General features: G+C 44.6%; 1 protein-coding gene across 9 annotated transcripts in view; it reads right to left on the bottom strand.

The window, feature by feature from the left end:
• Window positions 1–8,963: 8,963 nt before the first annotated feature.
• LOC125687565 (zinc finger protein 532-like) overlaps window positions 8,964–24,529 on the bottom strand; it is a 135,582-nt gene continuing 120,016 nt past the window's right edge. For 8 of the 9 annotated variants that reach the window (XM_048932740.1, XM_048932739.1, XM_048932743.1 and 5 more), the window contains 3 exons: window positions 11,107–11,219; window positions 10,337–10,484; window positions 8,964–9,458 (listed from right to left, as the gene is read on the bottom strand). In XM_048932740.1, the coding sequence (XP_048788697.1) occupies window positions 8,964–9,458; window positions 10,337–10,484; window positions 11,107–11,219 (756 nt within the window). The remainder of the gene's footprint in view (window positions 9,459–10,336; window positions 10,485–11,106; window positions 11,220–24,529) is intronic. The other variant, XM_048932747.1, reaches the window with a different exon arrangement.

Below are 24,529 nucleotides of genomic sequence, written 5' to 3'. Positions count from 1 at the left end.
TCAGCATCAGGCACAATTAATAGTTTGTCTATTATATTTTCTTGTTTGTTCTCCATTCTCTCCAGCTTTTCAGCTACTTTTTCAATGGCTGAAACACAAGCTTGTAGAGGGCTTAAATGTAACTCAAAGTCTTGAAGTTTATTAACCAACTCATTTATAAGGGGTCTTCTTTCCCCTCTGCCATACATTGCTGCAAACGTACTGGCGTACCTCTCTGTTGCAGTCTTCGTGAATGTACGCCACATGTTTGGTGTACACCTGGCTCTCTCAGGATCATGCTCTTGGTCTGGCTCATCAGGAATGAAATCGGGGCTATGTAGTGTTTCCACCACAGCATATTCTCTCAAATAACGGATGCCTTCTTCCATATCAGCCCATTTCTTCTTCTCAGGCATCAGATGGTCTTTGAAGGGGTATCTTTCTTTTACAGCTAACAACATCCTCTTCCAGAGGGTGAAGGCCTGGTTCTGGCATGTACCAATGCCTCTGTCAATGGCTGAGTCCCTAGTAATGCCACCCAGTTGGCGAGCTTCTCTACTATCTAGCCACACACTGTTGGCCCCATTGTCCCAGCATCGAAGTAACCAAGTGGCAATAGGCTCATTTGGGTGATGTGAGAAGTCTTTTCTCAGACTTTGAATTTCATTCATTTTCAGAGATCGATCAACAAAGGTAACAATATCTTGCTCACCTCTTACTCTTCCAGGACTTCTTGTTGCCCTCGTAGGCGTTGGTGACCGTGGTCTTACTGAGGGCCCCTCCCCTGGACTCAGAGGTGCTTCTCTTGGACCTCGGAGCCACTCCTCTGGACCTCTTTCCTCCTCTTTCTTCTCTTCTGAGTCGAGATTTGCTTTGTTTCCCGTCCTCTTACAGGGGCAACTGACATCAATTGTGGTGCCTCCTGTGGTTGATCGCGTTGGTCAGTTCCAATGCTCTCATCTTCCAGCTCAGCTTGGAGCCTGTCTCGTTCGATTATGACAGTATCTAGCTCAGATTGGAGGGTGTGTTGTTGAGACTGAAGATTGTCGAGTTTGGGTTGCAGGGAGTCTCTTTCAATTCGGAGGGCATCTCTCTCAGATCAGAGGTTTTTTCTCTGGAGCAGGAGACTCTCTCGCTCATTTTGAACTGTTTCCCTGAGACTCTCCCTTTCAATTTCAGAAGCTCTCTCTCTCTCCAGGATAGTATTGAATAAGGCCCGATAAGCATTAGCCAGGCCCCAAATCATTTGTGCCTCCTCAGAACTGCCCAAGCCGCAACATTCCTGCCTCAAATAGCTGTTTAGACTCTCGGGGTCTTTCAGGTGTTCTGGCGTGAAATTCCATGACACTGAAGATTTCCATCTGTCTAAAGTCTCTCCCAGACCTCTCCACACTCCCTGCCACTCAGTTTTCTCCAGTTTTGGGGAGGACATCCTCAAAATATAATAAATACTAATACTGAGCGAAATGATGAGCAATACATTCAGGGAGATTAACAACACAACTAGGTGATCATTCAAAAACTGCATAACAGGTTGAAAGGAGAGACTGGAAACCTTAAAAATCCCCAATCCTGTAAAATTAACAGCTGTCTCCGGAATTGTATGCCACATTGTATGAAAGTGCCAGGTCCATATTTCCACCCATGTTTTCAATTGACTGTATATGCCTATTGCTCCATAGAGCAAGGTGGCAAGCTTAATTAACGCCCAGTATGTTTTGAGCATTAGGAAAGAAGAAGCAGTAGCATGCAGCCCCTTAAAAGTCAGTTTCACAAGAGAAAGCATTTTTTTTTTTCCTCTTTTTTTTTTTTTTTTTTTTTTTTTACAGAGGCAAGATAGTAAAGCTCAGAGTTTACAAATATCCTAGGATATTGGCAGTCCACCTGGAGTTTTCAAGGTCACGTTTTCAGAGAATAGCGGTGAAACAGATAAGCTTTCCCAATGAAGCTCTCCGAGAGCAGAGTGAGATTTGTTCTAAACAGCTAGAAAGCAACTGCTGCGCGCATTCTCCACCAAAGAATATCAACGGTTTATGGGCTGGTTCGGCCCAGTTCCATGACCAACAGGGCGGAGGGATCTGCAGATCCGCGCCTCCGGGAAAGGGGAAAACAGGGGACCCCGAAATACTTGAAAACAAGAGCAATAATCTGAGGTGGAACAAATGATTTACTAAATATAGTATTAGCAAAAAATACAATGAGAGAGAGTGTCTATCTGGATGGTAGATAGACCTCACCACAATGCTGAGGTGAGAAGTGCAGTCCAGTTGAGTGACTGAAGAAAAGCAGATGGCGAAGTGCAGATGGCGAAGAAAGAACTCAGGTGACCTTGCACAGAGTTATATATCCTTGCTGACCACAAAGCCTCCCGGGGAAATGTAGTTCTCCGTCGGACGAACATTCGGCAGAAGTCAAACACCCCTGGGGGTGCCACTGGGGGCAGTGCATTACATGATGTTACGGTGTGGAATACTGATAGCCAAAAATCATAAAACCATGACAACTTTGATTTCTTTTCCTGGCTTCCAGGTGGCCCATGGGTCAAACGTATCCTATTTTATGTACTGTGTGTTGTTGCAAAACTCTTATGTTTGTACCGTGTATGATTCCATGTTTTATTCAATTGATACAACATGTTGTAACTTCCATGTACTTTGCAACTACTTCAACTGATGATGGACAAGTCCAACAGATCAGGGCAACATTTGTAACCAAGCCCAAGAAATCTTTTGTAGTAATTGTGTAACGATTATCTCCCCCTTCTCCCCTTCCTCCTTCCCCCCCCCTGCTTCTTTGCTGTCTTTTTATTTTCTCCCTTTTCTTTTCCTCACCACTGTGGAGGGTTACTTATGCACTACTACGAGCAATCTTTGAGCCACGGGGTGGTGTAAGAATCCTTTGTTTTTTGGCTCAAAGCTTGCTTCCTGAGGTATTTCTTGTGATAAGACTCTGAGTGATTTGTTGAGGAGGCAACTGATGGATGCTAACTGTGTGACAATCCATATCGCTTTGGGAACATTTGAAAGCCCCTTCCTCCAGAGCTGCTTGCTCTGTAGAAGAGCGGAAGAGAGTGCTCAGGAGTGTTTACTGGCGGAAGATCTGGCCTGTGACTAAACCGCTCCAGCTAGGTGTGGGAAAATTGGGGAATGATACCATCGTGTTCTGTGAGAAACAGGATGCAGATGGGCATCCCTGCTCCCTCTTATCTGCTGGCAAGGCCCGGAAGATGGAAACAAAGGAGTTTCTGCTGAGATCCCAGAGACAGAAGCTGCCACTCAAAGGTGAGCTGACTCAACCACTTTGAAAGCATTGAAAAGGGGCCATCATCGCCATGGTTGTCATCGTCGTCATCAACAGAACAACAATGCCTGACGACCCACCACTACTGAAGATCAAAGACTGAACTATGAACCACGCTGGATCCATGGTGGTGACTATGTCCCTCTTGCTTCCTATAAAGACTCCTTGCTTCTTCTCTTCTATCTTTTCTATCGCGCACCTTCCCTTCCCCATTACCCTAATTCATAATAGTGTCCGTCCTCCCCTTCCCCATTTCCCTGATTAAGATTTGTAATAAACTGGTCGGACCAACATTTGAACCATTGTTTCTTAATCTCACGCCGGGTATATAGATAATAAAAGAACCTCCTCTCCCTCCTATAAATTGGAGCAAGACATCATGGCACCCCAGAAAGAATTGAGTCAGATAATGGGACTCATTTCAAAAATTCTCTTGTGAATACTTGGGCCAAAGATCATGGTTTTATCATATTCCCTATCATGCATCAGCTTCTGGTAAAATTGAACGCTACAATGGGTTGTTAAAAACTATGTTGAAAGCAATGGGTATCAGAACATTTAAGCATTGGGAGAAGCATTTGGCAGAAGCCACCTGGTTGGTCAATACTAGAGGATCTATCAATCGCGATGGTCCTGCTAGCTCCCTACATACGGTCAAGGGAGATAAGGTCCCTGTTGTACATGTAAAGAACATGTTAGGAAAGGCAGTTTGGGTCCTTCCAGCTTCTGGGAAGGGCAAACCTCTGTGTGGAACTGTTTTTGCCCAGGGACCTGGGTCCACCTGGTGGGTGATGCAGAGAAACTGGGATTTTCAATGTGTACCACTAGGGAATTTGATGTTGAGGGAGTGCAGTTAGTAATTCCATGTATATATATAGGTTTGTGTGTGTGTGCATTTAATGTTTGGTAATTATTGCTTGTTTGCATATATTAAGCATGATGTAGTGATGTAGAATAAGGGGTGGAATGTCATGGTTTTGTGATTTTTGGTTTTTGATATTCCACATAATAACATCATGTGGGGCCCTGGGAGTTTAACTGTTAATGCTCAAGTTCTAGGTACCTGCCCAGAAGAGAAGAACTACATTCCCCAGGGGACTTTGCGGTCACAGAGAGGAGATATAACTCCTGGCAGGGTCACCTGATGAGCTCTTTTTTTGTCTGCTCTTCTTTGTTGTCTCTCCTCTTGTCTCCCTGCTGCTCAACTGGACTGCGCATCTCATGTCAGTGTTGTGGTGAGGCCTATCCACCTTTTAGACATTCTCTCTCTCGTTATATTTGATTTATTAGCTTCATTTCTGATTATATTGCATTATAGTGTGTTATCTTGCATTCTGATACTGTATTTAGTAAAATAGTTTGTTTCTCCTCAGATCGTTGCCACTGTTTTCAATTATTTTGGGGTTCCCTTTTGCGGAGGCATTGATTTTGCGAAATCCCTCTGCCCCACTAGTCACAGAACTCGGTCAAACCAGCCCGTAAACCACTGACATAGTGCACAGCAGCATTCTGCTCTCAGCACTGCCCTCATTGACAGTTGTTGGCTCATAGCATTCCTTACAGATGCAGGACCATGAGATGGTAAAATAAAAGTATTAATAATGGCTGTGAAAAATTAATTTTTATTATCTGTTCACTGTGTGCAAAACTATTCTACATAGTGATAAGCCGTAGTTGACAGTGCACATCAACAAACAAGTGTCAGAGGTATACACTCAATGAGGAAGGCAGCGGTGGCTGGTGCACAGAACGTGCAAACATCAAGTGACACCAGCTGTGCTCTGGGATAGAGGAGTACCTCACAACTACTCATGTACAAGTAATAGAAATGAGACAGGAAGAATTTACCAACAAACCAAATTATTATGAATGAGGATGAAGAGACAAAGCAGAATTCATGTATCCAATACACAATTTCCAGAGCGATTAAGAAGGGTTACAGAGGTGGCTGAGAAGGATCCATATTTTTTCAAACACTTCCATCATTAAAATTGCTAAAATTTAATGATGAATAACAGAATCTCACAAATCTTTTGGGGTAAAATGCTCCACATTTATTTACATATGAAATGTGTTTAATACAGTCGTAATGGGCATAGTGTATAGTAACATCTGACAGCAGCAAAACTTTAAGGAAATGAACAATTACTACTGTATATCATGCAGCTATCTATATATAAACTATTTGTTTTTTTAAAAAAAAGTACAAAACAGTTTTGTAGGGATACATACAAGGTATAAAATGCAAAACCAAAACAAAAATATAACTCTTACAGAGAACCATATACGAAAGGGACAGTATGGTACCTTTCTGTCCTTGGTGAAAGCATAACTAGTGATGTTAGATATACTCTGAATGGCTGAATTAGCTCTGTAAGGTCTGTGCTAATGGTGAAGCCCCTACTCACGTAGGCTGGTGTGTGGTGTGTTTGCTTCTTGATGGCTGTGGTTGAATGTAATGCTGAGCACCAGAACATTTGGCAATAGCTTACAGAGATGGGAAACACCAACCTCAGCAGCAAGTGTTAACTATTTTCTTTTGATAACCAGAAGTATAGGAAAATACATAATGCTGTGTAATCGCTTCTATACGTTTAATAAATTACATGACAAAAAAATCATAATTATATGCCTATTTCTGTAATTACATCTTACTTGTTTAATCTAGAGCAGCCCAGCCCTTTTACAACTATTTGAGCTTTGACTGTAAGCACCTGTTGGCAAAAAATTACTTCATTATATATACATATATATATTTGTGCAATTACATTTTTCAAAAGTACTTTATTACTCTGGGGGATCTGCATCTGTTTTGGTGTTGACATCTAAATCGGCACTGCACCTTACATGTGCAGCTTCCTAACACATTTAGAAGCACGAGTCCTGTGAAACTGGAACTGGAACTGTGAACTGCCCCACTAGACCTGCTGTTCACAAACGGAAGGTTTGGTGGGAGATGTGGAGGTTGGAGGCTGTCTTGGACAGAGTGATCATGAAATGATAGACTTCGTGATTCATGGTGGAGCCTGGAGGGGGAATAGTAATACTGCTACCTTGGACTTCAGGAGGGCGGACTTTGAATTGTTCAGGGGACTAATAGGGGGAGTCCCCTGGCATTCAGTCTTAGTGAGCAAAGGGGTCCAAGAGAGCTGGTTGCTCTTCAAGAAGGAAGTCTTAAGGGCGCAGGAGCAGGCAGTCCCCCTGAGCTGCAAAATGAGCCGGCGGGGAAGAAGACTGGCGTGGATGAATAGGGAGCTATTCCTGAGGCTCCAGGAGAAAAAGAGAATCTACCGCCTGTGGAAAGAGGGACAGGCCACTCAGAATGAATACAAGGAAGTCGTTAGGATGTGTAGAGGTGAAATCAGAAAGGCAAAAGCCCAGCTTGAATTTAACCTAGCCGCTGGTGTGAAAAGGAATAAGAAACTCTTTTATAAATACATTAACAGTAAGAGGAGGACAAAGGAGAATATCCACTCTTTGCTGGATGAGGCTGGGAATGTGACCACTGAGGATAAGGAAAAGGCGGAGGTTCTGAATGCCTTCTTTACGTCTGTCTTTAAAAGTCAGACCAGTTATCCTCAGGATACCCCTCTCTCTGACCTGGTAATCTCGGTTGGGGAGCACACTAACCCCCCTGTGATTCTGAAAGAAACAGTCAGAGACCTACTGCTCCAGCTGGACTGTCACAAGTCGATGGGGCCAGATGAGATCCACCCGAGAGTGCTGAGGGAACTGGCGGTGGTGATAGCCGAGCCGCTTTCCATCATCTGTCAGCGCTCCTTGTTGACTGGTGAGGTCCCAGAAGGCTGGAGGCTTGCCAACGTGACTCCCATTTATAAGAAAGGTCGTAAGGAGGATCTGGGGAACTACAGGCCTGTCAGCCTGACCTCGGTGCCAGGGAAGGTTATGGAGCAGATCATCTTGAGGGAGATCATGCGGCATGTGCAGGGTGACCGGGGGATCAGGCCTAGCCATCATGGGTTCATGAAGGGTAGGTCCTGTTTGACCAACCTGATCTCCTTCTATGATCTAGTGACCCAACTGGTGGATGAAGGAAAGGCTGTTCATGTGGTCTACCTAGACTTCAGCAAAGCCTTTGACACTGTCTCCCACAGCATTCTCCTGCAGAAGCTGGCAGCCCGAGGCTTGGATGGGTACACTCTTGGCTGGGTAAGGAGCTGGCTGGAGGGCCGGGCACAGAGAGTGGTGGTGAATGGAGTCAAATCCAGCTGGCGACCGGTTGTGTGTGGTGTTCCCCAGGGGTCGGTGCTGGGGCCTGTCCTCTTCAATATCTTTATTGATGACCTGGATGAGGGCATCGAGTGCACCCTCAGTAAATTCGCAGATGACACCAAATTGGCTGGAAGTGTGGATCTGCCTGGTGGTAGCGAGGCCCTACAGAGGGATCTGGACAGGCTGGAGAGCTGGGCTGGAGCCAATGGGATGAGTTTCAACAAGGCCAAATGCCGGGTCCTGCACTTTGGTCACAACAACCCCAGGCGACGCTACAGGCTTGGGGCGGTGTGGCTGGAGGACTGCGTAGAGGAAATGGACCTGGGGGTATTGATTGATGCTCGGCTGAACATGAGCCGACAGTGTGCCCAGGTGGCCAAGAAGGCCAATGGCATCCTGGCTTGCATCAGAAACAGTGTTGCAAGCAGGAGCAGAGAGGTGATTGTTCCCCTATATTCAGCACTCGTCAGGCCGCACCTCGAGTACTGTGTCCAGTTTTGGGCCCCTCACTGCAAGAAAGATATTGAGGCCCTGGAACGTGTTCAAAGAAGGGCAACAAAGCTGGTGAGGGGTCTGGAACACAGGCCATATGAGGAGAGGCTGAAGGAGCTGGGAATGTTCAGCCTGGAGAAGAGGAGGCTCAGGGGAGACCTTATTGCTCTCTATAACTTCCTGAAGGGAGGTTGTAGTGAGCTGGGGGTCGGCCTCTTCTCTCGTGTCATTAGTGATAGGACCAGGGGGAATGGTTTCAAGCTACGGCAGGGGAGATTCAGGCTGGACATGAGGAAGTATTACTTTTCAGAAAGGGTGGTCAGGCACTGGAATGGACTGCCCAGGGAGGTGGTGGAGTCACCGAGCCTGGGGGTGTTCAAGGAAAGACTGGATGTTGTGTTGAGGGACATGGTGTAGTGGGAGCTATTGGGGGTAGGTGGACGGTTGGACTGGGTGATCTTTTAGGTCTTTTCCAACCTTGGTGATTCTATGATTCTATGATTCTATGAAATTCAACATTTCCCCTTGGCTTACTTTCTTCCTTTTTCCCCTCCAAGCACTGCCTTCTGCTAAACTTTCTTTCAGAAACATTCATATAAGAAACAGTTTAAGAGAACCTAAGAAACTGTCCCAGCATTAAGAACTCTGTTTTAGAGAAACATACTACAAAAAACAGAAACAAAACAAAAAAACATTTTTTTCCACTAGATACCAATAAAAGCACATAACAAAGAGTATAAAAGTTATTAGCTTAAATATATACAAACTCTTTTCAACTCAAATACTGCTTCAGTGGTTTTGAGGGTATAGACAATGAGGTGAAGGGGGACGTTATTATGCAGAATATATTGCAACAGCCTGAACAGTACTGTTAACACTATTATACCTTGAACTTTCTGTAACAAAAATGTCATTATTATTCCAATGTGGAGAGAGATTTCTATATCCCAATGAACTGATTACTTTTCAGCTGAGCTCATTCTTTTTGACTTAATGAAGGCCATGCCATGTGTTCTCATGTGAGTATTTAAGGCCGCTTCAGTTTCAAAAGTCTTTGCGCAAACTTTGCATCTTCTGTCCAACACTGTGTTGTCAGACAATTCATCCTCATGGTTGGGTTTATTCTCTTGCTGATTATCCTCCCTGGATCCATTCTGCTTTGATACTGGCTGTGGCTCCTTCAGCTTGTGTACAATGAAGAGATGCCTGGAGAGAGACACATGAGACGTGTAGCAGAGTCCACACTCCCTGCACTGGTATGAAGAGCCATCAGATTTATGCTGAGGAATATGTTCGTGAAACTGGAGAAGATTTTCTGTTGTAAAGCCACAGACAGCGCACTTATGAACCTTAAAAACATTTATTTTTAGCTTCTTCAGTGGTTGTGTGATTGCGCCTCGTGGAGGCCTGAATTCCAGTACAGGTTCTTCCAGTTTACGCTTTGGACTAGGAACCTAAAAAAAGTCATAAATAGTATTTTTGTAAGCATAAATACGTAGTGACTGCAATGACCATGACTGCCAACTACAAAAACTTTCCCCTGGTAGGTTCCAGTGCAACTTCAATAAATACAGTATTTGAAATAATACAAGCAAATATATGTTGTTAATATAAATTGCATACAAATTTTATTTTGTCAGCTCTGATAAAGCAACAGTACCTAATGCACTGTATAAACAAGATTAAGTATTTGCCAGTGTAACTGCAAGTACACATTAATGTGACTGCAGTTGTGTATAGAATGCAGAATATAAGTCTAGGAACTCTTCAGCAGTACCTTCTGAAACTGTACTTCAACTACACTTAATATTTCATAAATGAAATTTGACTTGATTATCTCCTGATTATTAGTAGCCAAATTAATATATTGTCAAAGAGTGAAGCACAAGTCTTTGGACAGTGCTGTCTTCTTATTTTTGCTTTCCTCCTAACACTCATCATCATAGTGAAAGCAGTTTCACTCTAACATTTATGTCAAATAAACTCAAAGCTGGGTATTTGGGATAAGCTCACAGTTCTTCTATGTGACCTGTAACTTTTCTACAGCTATGAGAGGACTTAGTTGCAGAGGTTTTGAAAAGTGTTCATAAACCAAACAGGTAAGTTATATTCTCCATCATTCAGTGAATAAAATAAACTGTAAGTCTTTTGAAAAATAAGTTCCAGTTCAAACATAAAAGAATTTGTTGCAGGAACCTTTGAGATGTCCTGGGGGCTCAACTTCACACAGCAGAATTTTATGGTATCAAGATACCTGCATCTATTTAAAGATGCTGAACGTATATCCACAAAAATTTAATTCAGTGACTGAATTAATCTTCTAAGTGATTACCTTTGTATCTTCTTTTACTTCCCTTTCCTCCATACTAGTTAATTCAGTCATTTCTTTTACATCAGGGTCTTTAATGCCATGCATCAATTGAATATGTTTTTCCAACATCAATCGCTTGGTAAAAGTACGTCTTGAATCTGGGCAGTGCCTATATAAACACAGAGCAGGCGTGTAGAGGTTCAAATGTCATGCTTTAAAATAGATGTGCAATTCTGGAGAATGTGAACAGAACTAGTAAATAAGCCCAGACAAATCCAATCTATTAAAGATAATATTAAAAACAATGCTTTTCCAATCAATTGCACAAATATTATAAGAGAGGGAGAACAATTAGAAAACAAAACCGCAAATGGTTGAGCAGCTTATATTCACAGTAAATGAGAGAAAAGTTCTCTGAAGATAATATACAAAACAGCACAAAAAGAGGGTAAGAAAAAAAAACAGGAACATCTGAGTTTGTTTCTTACACTTCTCTTAATGTAACTAAACTGTACATTCAATTAAACACTTAAAGTTCTCCCTAAACTAAATTTCAGCAAGAAAATACTTTCCATGAAGGATGAGTGCTAGCTCCAAAGGAGTCTTAATTCTGCATTCAAGTCCAAATTCTTTGATATCCGTGGAACTAATGTACGGGACTGAGGTTAGGTTGGGTTATTCTAACCTCAGAGCTTGGAAAAGTTACAAAGAGAAATTCAGTTAACAATGTTTGTTGTTGGTGTATACTCTGCCCCTAGTATCTTTAAAAAATAAATAGAAGTAGAACTTACGAGCATGTATAAACCTTCCTAATGCCTTTGTGCTTGATACGATTGTGACGACATAAACTATGGGATGAACTGAAAGATTTGTCACATTGTCGACAAGGGTGTTTCTTCGTTTGCTTTAAAAAAAGAAAAACACATTAATTAAAAAAAAGCTAAACAAAAGTAGTACATGTGCCAATCTCTAATAATAGGAAAGAAACATACTTAACACTATCTGGCACTGTATATTCAAGCACGCACCTTTCCTACAGCAGCACTGTAGGAGACAGAGAAAATAGATCTTTATCAAAGCAGTGTGGACAACACACACCTACCAAAGACTGTAAACAGGTACCACAAACTGTGGATACAATGAAGGTCTTCTATCAAAGAAATAAGAAAAATCAGGAAGCTATTTCTAGATCAGTAAAAGCAACACGAACAGAGACGTGCTTTCACCATAAAGTCACCTTTCCATTCTGTATGGGAACTGCTGAATCACGGCCTGAACCTCTGATTGATTACCTGAGGTGAGCAATGAGTCAGCCACAGGAGCACAGGTGAAGGCAATTCACCTGTGCTGCTGGAAGGGGTGGAGCCTGGCTCCACATCTCCTAGACCCATTTAAGAGCTGACAAGCAGTGAAAAAAGGTCTTTTCTGGAGGTTCCTCCTCTGGAGTTTTGTAGTGAGTCTAGGATGTGGGTAAGCTTTTTATCTACTATCTATACTCTTTTTGTTATTATAATCTGCTTTGCCAAACTCTCTTGTTTATTTCATTATTGTAACATCTTTATATTAATTGGCTATACAATAGGTGGGCCAGGCAGGCCAAATATATTAAAATTTACATCACGTCCTTCCTATGGAATTTCTATAAATGGGATAGGGGGAGAATGCTACCTGCCCTAGACAAAATGATTCTAGGGCAGCAGATCCCAGGATTTGTGGGATGTCCCTGTTTTGAACTGGACTAGCAGTTATCAATGAAAAATGGGGGTCCCTATGTGTTATGGGAAATATATTTCCATATTGCATGGTAGATTATTTTCAGGGACCTGGCAAAAACATACTGGTCATGAAAGAAAAACAACTGGCTGCCTTCAAGATGGCGTGGCCACTATTAAAACCTTTAAATCACACAGAAAAATTGAATAATACTTTAGAAAATGAAAGCCAACTTTTGAAAGGCTGTACAGAGAAGTTAGAGCAAGAACTTCACGTATTAGCGAGGTAGAAACCGATTCTGTATCTTCCAATAGGTCAAGTTTGTAACACTTCAGTAGATAATGACCAGACTCTTGAATCAACAGACTTCGTTGATCAGGAAAATAAAAAAAAAATCTAAATTAGATCTCAAATCTCCGATTATGACAAATCCTCTGGAAGTCCATCCTGTTATAACTCAGAAAACAAAAAGAGTACAGGACAGACTGGCAGGGGTGCCGCCTGATCAGTGGCCCCCTGCCCAGACTCATTTGCACGTAACAGCCTGGCCTTACACAGCAACAGAATTGATGGATTTAGTATAGCGATTTCAGCAGAAGCCTGGAGAAAGTGTTCCGGCTTGGTTATTAAGACTGTGGGATTCTGGGGCAGAAAGTGTTTTGGTGAATAGCCTGGAAATAGCCAAGTTGGCCACCATGACTGTCCATCCTGCTCTCAGGCAGAGGTTGTATGCGGGTAATCGATATTGTGATGAAAACCATTCTATAAGAGAATGGTTAATGGCGGCCTGCTGTATGGTATGGCCGAATAAATCTGATAGCCCTCTTCATACAGGGCTGTGGTCCTCCATGGAGGACCTTCAAAATTATATCCATGAACTAGGCATAAGGGAAGCAATTCATGAAGACAAATTTGATGGCCTTGATATGGTCAAATTTTCAGCAGGGTTGGGAGCCTTGATTCTACAGCAAGCTCCCTCTCATTTGTGTGGTACTTTGGTGTCTCTAATAAATTCCCTGGTGGCCTCAGAAGCAGTAGTCCAGCAGGCTGCCCTGTTAGTGGCTGACCTAGGAGAAACAGGACGCCTGTGGACCAGGAGCAACATTTGGACATTAGAAGAAGCCGAGGTCCTGCCGGTGGCTGAAACCAAAATGCTGGCTACTCGAGCTCCTCAATCAGGACCCGTAAGGGTCTCCTGAAAACAAATGTTCAATAATTTAATTTGGGCTGGGGTCCAATTTGCTAAGGTTGACTGCTAGCCCAACCATGTCCTTCTCCAGCTTTGAAGACAACTAAAGGATAATCAAAAAATTCAGAACTACCCTAAGAAACCAAGGGTAAGGGTTATAGAGAGAATACCAACAACGACATAGAACCTAGAGGATTTCATTGTTCCTAATAGGGGGGAAAAAAAAAAAAGCTGCCTCAGGTGTCTTGGGCCACGATGCCTGAGCCACCAGAAGCAAAAGAATTGGCCATAGCGCAATTCATGGTGTGACAAGGGATGTTAGTCCCCTTAGGGCCTCCAGGTGGGACCAGAGGCCTTATGTAGAATTAACGATTTATTGGTCCTGAAAAAATATTCAGAGAGTTATGGCATTACTGGACACCGGAGCAGAAGCATCAATTATCTATGGAGGTCCGAGGAAATCTGATGGGGACAGAGTGATGACTGGTGGTCTTGAGGGGCAGACTATTCCTGTCACCCAAACATGGTTGAAATTAGGGGTTGGGCGTCTCCCACCCCGGGAGTACAAGGTGTCTATTGCCCCAGTCCAGGAATACATCCTGGGCATAGATATTCTGTGGGGTCTGGCTCTCCAGACAACTGTGGGAGAGTTCAGATTTGGACAGAGATGTATCAGTATCCGGGCAGTGCAGGCAATATTAAGAGGCCATGTGAAACATGGGCCTGTTTGCCTGTCGAAACGGTGTTGGATTACTGATGTGAGACAGCATAGACTCCTGGGTGGGCAAGATAAAATATTGAGAACAGTGCAGGAATTAGAAGAAGTGGGCATTATAAGGCGTGCATACAGCCCATATAATTCCCCCATGTGGCCAGTGAGTAAGTCGGATGGCACGTGGAGAATGACAGTGGATTATAGAGAATTAAAGGTCACGCCGCCTATTCATGAAGCCCAATATTGCCTCCCTAATGGACACATTAAGTAGGGAGATAAAAACCTATCACTATGTCCTAGGTCTAGCAAATGTGTTCTTCAGTATCCCAATTGCTGAGGAATCGCAGGATCGGTTTGCATTTACGTGGGGAGGCAGGCAGTGGACCTTTCAGGTCCTGCCCCAGGGGTTCAAGCATTCACCAACGTATTGTCATAATCTGGTGGCGCGTGGCCTGGCAGGTTGGACAAAACCTGATGATGTTAACCTATATCATTATATTGATGATCTCCTGCTGACATCCGACTCACTGGAGGCAGTAGGACAGGCGGCAGATTCATTAACCACCTATTTACAACAGAGGGGATGGGCTATAAATCCCCAAAAGGTGCAAGGTCCAGGCCTGTCCATAAAATTCCTGGGGTGGTTTGGTCAGGAAAGACCAAAGTACTTCCCAGTGCTGTCATAGATAAGGTTCAGGCGTTCCCTGTCCGTACAACATCGAAGCAGCTGCAAGAGTTTCTAGGTATATTGGGTTACTGGCGTTCCTTTATACCTCACCTTGCGCAGCTGCTAAGGCCACTGTACAGACTCTCAAAAAAGGGGCAGCTATGGGACTGGGGGAAAACCGAACAGGATGCTTTCCAACAAGCAAAACTGGCAGTTAAACAAGCTCAGGCATCGGGTATATTCGATCCTACCCTCCTAGCCGAGTTGGGCATTCACATTACTCAAGACGGCTTCAGTTGGGGCCTGTGGCAACACCAGAGTTCTCTTTGGGCCCCCATTGGTTTCTGGTCTCAGGTTTGGCATGGAGCAGAAGAAAGATACAGTATGATTGAAAAGCAGTTATTGGCTGCCTATTTGGCATTACAGGCAGTAGAGCCAATAACTCAAACGGCTGAAGTTATCGTCAAGACCACTCCACCGATCCAGGGGTGGGTGAAAGATCTGACCCACCTTCCTAAGACAGGGGTGGCCCAAGCACAAACAGCGGCACGATGGGTCGTCTACCTCAGCCAAAGGAGCAGTCTGTCTTCATCACCCTTGAAATAAGAACTCCAGAAGATCCTAGGCCCAGTGACGTATCACTGAGATGCACCAAAAGAAATACTGGTCGCTCCACCGAAGAAGAGTCCCGTTCAGGAGGGAAAATATCCTGTCCCTGAAGATGCCTGGTACACAGATGAGTCCAGAAGGGCAACCCGAACAAGTGGAGAGCAATAGCATACCATCCTTCCACCGAGACAATCTGGTTTGACGAGGGGGATGGTCAGAGCAGCCAATGGGCAGAACTGCGAGCCGTGTGGATGGTTATAACCAAGGAACCCGGTGATGGTATCCTGAACATCTGCACAGATAGTTGGGCTGTGTACCGGGGGCTCACTCTTTGGATTGCACAGTGGGCCACCCAGGAATGGACTATCCACGCCTGACCGATCTGGGGCAAAGACATGTGGTTAGACATATGGAATATGGTCAAACACAGGACCACAGAAGCTGACACGCTGGCCTGAGTTCGATGGATTGAGAATTCACCATCTGAGATCATCGCCCGTTGGTTACATCAGAAGCTACGGCATGCTGGACAAAAGACAATGTGGGCAGCTGCTAAAGCATGGGGACTGCCCGTACAGCTACCTGACATCGTCCAGGCATGCTAAGATCTCTTCTGGAGATCTTTCCTCTGGGGTTTTGCAGCGAGCCCAGGACATGGGTAAGCTTTCTATCTATTCTCTTTTTGTTATTATAATCTGCTTTGCCAAACTCTCTTGTTTATTTCAGAGTTGTAACATCTTTATATTCATTGACTATACACCTTCCCATAGCCAGATGATTTCTGCAGCTGCTGAGAGGTTACCAGTCACCCACAAGATGAGGGGTTAAAGACACTCTTTAAATAAGGACTAAAGCAAATAATCATGAATACTTATGTGCTAACAAGGCTCAGAAAAGTCACAAGGAAATGAGAGAAACAGTCTGATGCCAACTTGAGGGACATCTGTTTGGGTAAATCTATGTGTTTCCTTTGCTACGTGGAAGGAGAAAGAAAAGGAAGGAAGGTAAGAAGTATGGATTAGTTTCAGTCTATGCTGTTCCACCTGAACACACTTATGGGAGCTCTAGTATCTGAAGAAATAATGTATAAAACTATAGAACTATAAAAGCCCCAAGAATGAATGACATGGGCCCCATGCTTTAAACTTACTAGCACATAACCAATCCTAGAACTCAGTCCAAATCGGCCTGTCTTATCAGTATTGGAAGCAAGAAACCGAAATATTCCCAATCATATATCCTTCTTTCTTCCACAATTAGGAGCTTGAAAAATCTACTTATCTGTAGTTTTCTACTGCTTTGGTACTAATAAGGAAATCGGTATAACATATTGAAAATTAAATCCAAAGAATGTTTAAACAAATCTCATTTAAGACTTTCCAACAATCCAGTTGGAGCCAGTACCCCACACTCAGCATTCTACACGATGGTTCCTGCCAGAATCAGGGTGCCCAGGGTCTAAAGAAGAAATGGATTTCATTGGAATGCCCTGAAAGAAATTCTGATCACTTGCACCCAGATTTCAAGCATTCTACTCTGAGGAAGAATATTTCAAGCATTTTACTCTACTGGCCAGGTACAAGTGAGGGAATGGGCAGTCTCGTGTGATCAGTCCAGTTATCTAGAAGAAGAAAATCACATTTCCCAGACTACTTTTTCCTGCTCTAGCAGAGAACAGAGCTTTCCTTCACAGTGTTAATAACACTTTATTTCCTGCAATTCTTCACAGTCAGACAGACCTGACTGATGAGGAGGGTTGGAAGAGAGTGCTGACTTAGCATCACAGGACCCCCCCCCCCCCCCCCCCCGCCTGCCTAGCCTGCTTCCCCAGTTCCCTCTAAGCAACAGGTTTCAGACGCTGGAAACTGAAGGGGAGGCATGTGGTGAGGCAACAGAGGATCTGCCTAGGAGGGCGCCTAAGGCGAGGCGGTCACCCCAACACCTTGAGACTGCCTCTGTGAGGAAAGAAAGGTGATCGTGGTGGGCAACTCCCTTCTCAGAGGAATGGACAGCCCCATGTGCAGACCGGGCCTGAGTCATCAGGAAGTGTGCTGCCTTCCTGGGGCCCAGGTCAGGGACCTAACCAGGAAACGCTCAAACCTGGCTAGGTCCACTGATTATTTTCCATTACTCATAGTTCAGGTGGGTAGTGATGTAATTGCTCAGAGAAGCCTACAAACTATGAAAAGAGATTTCAGGGGTTTGGGGCATTTAGATCAAGGAGCGGGAGCTCAAGTGATTTTCTGTTCTATACCTTCAGGGGCAGTGAGGGACATGGAGCAGGCTTGGAAAGCACAAGCAATGAATAATGGGCCCAGAGGCTGGTATTGAGCCAGAAACTTTGGAATTCAGGAACTTAGTTCCTGAATTCATCCAGTAACTGAAGAACAAACAATATACCTCTTTCAGGTTGCAAAGGCAATGTATTTTCGTGGAGTCACTGATTTGATCATAACCAGTAATGTACTCCAAGATCCACTTATTTTTATCAATGTATATGGCTTTGAGCCTCCTGAATGCCAGGTCTGGAACCTGTTAATGATCTGAAATCAAAACTTCCCAGGATGACAGTTCCCTGGTTTGCCATTACAAGCCTTTAAGAATCCATCATCTATCAATGCAACACACAGACACCACCAAAACTACAACTTCTCCTCTCAAGGAGTACGTGTTTCTTTACTTTGAAAATAAATGAAAGGAAATGTGAAAGAAAAGTAACACAGAAATTTGCTGTAGATCATCAGCTGAGAAAGAAACGTAATCCATTGGCCATCTGTAGTGGTACTTCCGAGAAACTGCAGATAAAACAAAGACAGGTACAGGAACTGAGTGCAAGGATGACCACAGCCTTCCCAACCCCACCAATCTGACACTGATCTCTGTCCTAGAGAGTGATTTTCCATTAAAAATATCAACCCCAAACCTTGCTTGTTAGCACACTACATTTTCTCATTACCTGCATAAATTACCCAAAGTCCTTCCTATTTCCCTCCAGGCAGTTTTCACCAACAGCACATTGTCCAAAGGAACTCTAAAGACCACTCTGCACCATGCCCTGAGACGACAAAAAGAAGGACTCCGAAGTCGGAGCCATTCAGTGAGTCCAGATATTTGAAATAATGAAAAACACTACCGTTATTCACATGACCTGTGAAAAAAATATTTCTGTGCTCTATCAAGTGATCTCTTTCTTGTGGCCATGTTTTTCTTTTGCTGCTTCTCATGTATGCTAAAATATCTGTTATTTGCACTGCATCCCTTTAGGACCTGTACTCAATGTTTTCTGCAGTCACCCTTCGCAGTGGTTGCTTGCTCTGTGCAGCACAGAGCAGCACTGCCAGCTGCACCCAGTAAGCACCAGGGCTGAGAAATGAGAGCCCCGCTCCTCACTGCCATGCACAAATGCTTCTCAAACATCATTCAGAACTTGTATTCTAGTTTGCCACATTACTGCTGACGTCTACTCCTCAGAATCCTGACTGCTTGGATAATTCCTGTAAGATAGTGTTAAAGAGCTTGCCAGAAATAAGGAATGCTTCTTGATGTTAAGTGGTGGGGGAAAAACAAACATTTCTAAAATGCTGTTTCACCTCTCACCCATATAAATCCCACATATCCTACTAACTGTTTTAACTGAGATTGTAAGAGACCACTCCTGGGAAGTGAGTTGATGGATCACCACCCATGCAGATCAGCTGATGTGTATGCAGAACTCTGTCCAGGCACAGTGCTATTACAGCCACAGTGCTCTGCGGGATGTACTGCTGAAGCTCTAAAGAAGAGACAAAGGATTCACCAGTGTATCCTCTCCCTTGGCTGCTGCACACTCCTCCAGCACCTTGCTCCTATCCCAGCACAGCAGCTCAAGGTAACCTGAGGTAGTGCTTTTACTGCCAGCTGGTAAACTGGGCATTTGGTAAACTAGGGAATCTGCTGGTGAACACAGAGCCAGTACCAACTGCACACATCCCCTAACTCTGGGGTACCAAATACTTTTCTTTTATCCCTTAAGACCTGTCTCTTATAATGCTCTCTGCATCTCCAACTTTGTCCAAAAGTGAGGAAACATCAGAGCTGACTGCTCACCAACCTGCAAACACCAGAGGACCCTCAAGCTGCTGCTGCACAGCTTTCTAATGACTGCTGCCCTGAGCCGTGCAGCACTTGCTGATACAACTGCTCCTGACAGGAGAACATCAGTCTGCTATAAACAGTCTGACGTATCTGTCAACTTATATACATGTAAAAATTTTCTCTCTCTAAAACCATTTGGAGCTGAATATTTGTATTTTCTATATAAGCCAAAAGACATTAATCTGTTCACAAAAGAGCAAAAACTATCCAAATTTCAGACTTAGGTCTCTGAGAAAATGAAGTATTAAATAAAATTAACATAAAATTATCTATTAGTATTTGTTGTGATTCTATCCACCAAGTATTTCTTCCGCTCACATTTAAAAGTACTATTTTCAATCCTACACACATACACCTGAGTGCTGGCTTGCTTTATAGCTGAAGTAACTGATATTTAACATACAGCAGCTTAAAACCCTGTCCTGGTTGTAAAGGCAGTTACAGTTTGTTGGGACCTAACACTTGCAAAGCCCTGAGACAGGCAGTGCCCTGCACCACGCTGCCAGGATGACTGCACATGACTGCTTCTGCTCCCTGTGCTCACAGTGCAGGCATGGCACACACACACCTTGTCATTTTTCAGAAACCTGGTCAATAGTCACATATTATCTTAGAATGAATACACATGTATCTCACAGGGAAATACTGTCATACCAAATGGATGTGTCAGCATTTTGAATGCTACTTCACCAGAGCATGGTATTCCTCCTTCCTATACTTTTTTCCTCTAAAAACCTGTACTTGTGGGACAATGTACTTTATACCAGGAATACAGTATATAATCATAAAATGGCCTCATAAGCAAGAATTCTTCCAATATTCAAAAAGAGATCAGTCACGGAAAATGCTTTAATGCTGCTCACAGTCTACTGAAAAAAAAAAAAAAATCATATAAGGTTTGGTTGCACATAAAAACATCTCAGGTTTGCTACAGGAGAGAGCTGACAAAGTTGAAAGTTGAAAGCCATCCATTTTTCTACATTAAAATTATCTCATTTCAACCATTTGAGAATTACCACATACAGATATATATTTTTTAAATATAGCATATTCATCAAATGTGGACGTATTTCTTCTAATAAAACACACAACACTACAGCAGATAAAAGAGAATTTGTGCTATGAACACTTCATGTCATTCGGCCAAGATATATGAGAAATATCCTCAGGAACCAATTAATTTAAACAAGAAAATAATTTCCCTTTTCATAGAATCATAGTATGGCTTGGGTTGGAAGAGACCTCAGGGATCAAGTTCCAACCTCTCCTACTACAGGCAGGGTTGCCAGCAGCTAGATCAAGTACTAGAGCAGATTGCCCAGGGCCCCATTCAACCTAGCCTCAAACACCTCCAGGGATGGGGCATCCACAACCTTTCCAGGCAACCTGTTCCAGCACCTCACCACTCTCTCAGTAAAAAACTTCCCCCCGACACCTAAGCTAAATCTCCCTTCCTTTAGTTTAAAACCATTCTCCCTTGTCCTATCACTATCTACCCATGTAAAAAGTTGATCTCCCTCATCATTATAAACTGCCTTTAAATATCAGAAGGCCACAATGAGGTCTCCCCACAGCCTTCTCTTTTCCAGGCCCAACAAGCCCAGTTCCTTCAACCTATCTTCATAGGAGAAGTGCTCCAGCCCTCTGATAATCTTTGTGGCCCTACTCTGGACCCTGTCCAAATGCTCCACATCTTTCCTGTGTTGGGGGCCCCAGAACTGAACACAGTACTCCAGCTGGGGCCCCACAAGGGCAGAATGGAGTGGGACAAACACCGACCTTGCCCTGCTGGCCACCCCGCTTCTGAACCAAGGATACATTGGTCTTCTGGGCTGCAAGCGCACACTACTGGCTCATGTTAAGTTTTTCATCAACCAGGACACCTAATTCCTTCTCAGCGGGGGTACTCTCATGGGGCATGATTGATCATGGGGCAGTTTACTTGGCCCCTGGCCTGTTGTTCGTCCATGGAACCCACCTATCTCAAAGGGGGCAACAAATCCTAGAGCAGGAGCTAGCGGGGCTTATCGAAAGAGCTTTAAATGGGCTACAATGCGGGAAGGGGACAAAACAGGCCTCGCAAGAGATGAGCCTAGGGGAGCGATGCTTGAGCTGGGGGTGAGGCAGATGACTCGTCTCAGATGCGTCTACACCAATGCATGCAGCATGGGCAACAAGCAGGAGGAGTTGGAAGCGATTGTGCGTCGGGCTAACTATGACCTAGTTGCTATTACCAAAATATGGTGGGACCCCTCCCATGACTGGAGTGCTGTGATGGATGGCTACAAGCTCTTCAGAAGGGATAGATGAGGAAGGAAGGGTGGTGGTGTGGCCCTTTATATTAAAGACTGTTTTGATGTTGAAGAGCTTGGGGTTGGGAATTACAAAGTTGAGTGTCTATGGGTAAGGATCAGGGGGAAGGCCTGTAGGGGAGACATCTTGGTGGGGGTCTGTTATAGACCGCCTAATCAGGATGAAGAGATGGACGAGGCATTCTATGAGTAGCTTGCAGAAGATGCGCGATCGCCAGCACTCATTCTCATGGGAGACTTCAACTTCCCTGATATACGTTGGAAATATAATACAATGCAGAGGAAGCAGTCCAAGAGGTTTCTAGAGTGTGTGGGAGATAGCTTCCTTACGCAGCTGGTATGAGACCCTACCGGGGTGGTGCCCTGCTAGACCTGCTCTTCACTAACAGTGAAGGACTGGTGGGAGATGTGAAGGTTGGGGATTATCTTGGGCAGAGCGACCATGAAACTGTAGAATTCTCTGTTCTTGGAGATGTCAGAAGGGTGACTAGCAAAACTGCTATCCTGAACTTCAAGAGGGTGGACTTTGACCTGTTTGGGATGCTTGTAGCACGGGTCCCTTGGGAGTCGCTCCTTAAGGGTAAAGAGGTCCAGGAAGCCTGGATGCTCCTCAAGATGGAAATCTTAAAGGCGCAAGAACAGGCTGTCCCTGAACGCCGGAAGGCAAGCCGTAGGGGAAGACCGGTGTGGATGAACCGGGAAATACTGTTGAGACTCTGGAAGAAAAGGAGAGTCTATGTCCCCTGGAGGAAGAGACAGGCTACTTGGGGAGATTACAAGAAAGTTGCTAAGGTAAGCAGGGAGGAAGTTAGGAAGGCAAAAACCCAGCTTGAACTCAGATTGGCTACTGCAGTAAAAGAGAATAAGAAATCCTCTTACAAATAAATCAATTGTAAGAGAAGAACCAGGGAGAATTTCCATCCTTTACTTGATGCAGCGGGGAATGTGACCACTGAGGATAAGGAGAAGGCTGAGGTCCTCAACACCTTCTTTACATCTGCCTTTAATAGGCAGATCAGTTATCCTCAGGGCACTTTGCATCCCAGACTTCCAGATCAGGGTGTTACTCAGAATACACCCCCGGTGATTCAGGTGGAGACAGTTAGAGAGCTCCTCCTCCATCTGGACTGTCACAAGTCCATGGGACCAGATGGGCTCCACCCTAGGGTGCTGAGGGAGCTGGCAGGGGTGATTGCCAAGCTGCTCTCGGCCATCTACCAGCGCTCCTGGTTATCTGGAGAGGTCTCAGAGGATTGGAGACTTGCCAATGTGACTCCCATCTACAAGAAGGGCCATAAGGAGGATCTGGGCGACTAGAGGCCTGTCAGCCTGACCTTGGTACCAGAGAAAGTTATGGAGCAAATCACCCTGGGTGAGATCACACGGCACGTGCTTGGCATCCAGGGGATCAGGCCCAGCCAACACGAGTTCATGAAAGGCAGTTTGTGCGTGACCAGCCTCATCTCCTTCTACAACTGGGTGACCAGACTGGTAGACGAGGAAAAGGCTGTTGATGTAGTCTACCTAGACTTCAGCAAAGCCTTTGACATGGTCTCTCACAGTATTCTCCTGGGGAAACTGGCTGCCCGTGGCCTGGACAGGTATACCCTTCTTTGGGTAAGGAACTGGCTAGAAGGCCGTGTGCAACGGGTAGTGGTTAATGGAGTTAAGTCCAGCTGGCAACCTGTTACAAGTGGTGTCCCCCAGGGGTCAGTACTGGGGCCCATCTTGTTTAATATCTTTATTGATGATCTAGATGGGGGGATTGAGTGTACCCTCAGTAAGTTTGCAGATGACACCAAGTTGGGAGGTGGTGTCGACTGCCTGAGGGTAGGAAGGCCCTTCAGAGGGATCTAGATAAGCTGGATCGCTGGGCTGAGGTGAATGGGATGAGGTTCAACAAGGCCAAGTGTCGGGTCCTGCACTTTGGCCACAATAACCCCATGCAGCACTACAGGCTTGGGGCTGAGTGGCTGGATGAGTGTGAAGAGGAAAGGAACCTGAGGGTGTTGGTTGATGCCCGGCTGGACATGAGCCGACAGTGTGCTCAGGGGGCCATGAGGACCAATGGCATCCTGGCCTGCATTAGAAACAGTGTGGCCAGCAGGAGCGGAGAGGTAATCATCCCCCTGTACTCAGCACTGGTGAGGCCGCACCTCGAGTACTGTGGTCAGTTTTGGGCCCCTCACTACGGGAAAGACACTGAGGCCCTCCCTGGAACGTGTCCAGAGAAGAGCAACAAAACTGGTGAGGGGTCTGGAGCACAGATCTTATGAGGAGCGGCTGAAGGAGCTGGGATTGTTTAATCTGGAGAAGAGGAGGCTCAGGGGAGACCTCACTGCACTCTACCACTTCCTGAAGGGAGGTTGTGATGAGGAGGGGCTTGGCCTCTTCTCCCAGGCAATGAGCAGGACCCGAGGAAATGGCCGCAAATTGTACCAAAGGAGATTTAGGTTAGACACAAGGAAGAACTTTTTCTTTCAGAGAACGGTTAGGCACTGAAATGGCCTGCCCAGGGAGGTGGTGGAGTCACTGTCCCTGGCAGTGTTCAAGAGGCGTCTGAATGAGGAGCTACGAGATATGGTTTAGTGGCTTGTGGTAGCAATGGTAGTGGGAGGACGGTTGGACTAGATGATCTAGTAGGTCCTTTCCAACCTTGTGATTCTGTGATTTGGGAAACTGAAAAAAAAACAAGTAATATAATGTCTTTCTGCTATTTCAGCTGAAGCCAGTGAGCCAAAGACTTGGATCAGTGCTTGGAATTGGGCCCTAATTGATTCTTCTAGAGAATCCATACAAGATCAGTCCCTACGTTCCAAATCATTCAATCAAAATGATTTTACATGGAAAATAATATTAAAGGGTTGGCATAGTT

This window comes from Lagopus muta (assembly GCF_023343835.1).
Source record: "Lagopus muta isolate bLagMut1 chromosome W unlocalized genomic scaffold, bLagMut1 primary SUPER_W_unloc_1, whole genome shotgun sequence".
NCBI lineage: Eukaryota > Metazoa > Chordata > Aves > Galliformes > Phasianidae > Lagopus > Lagopus muta.
The sequence above is the reverse complement of the archived record's forward strand: the minus strand, read 5'-3'. Positions and strand labels throughout refer to the sequence as shown.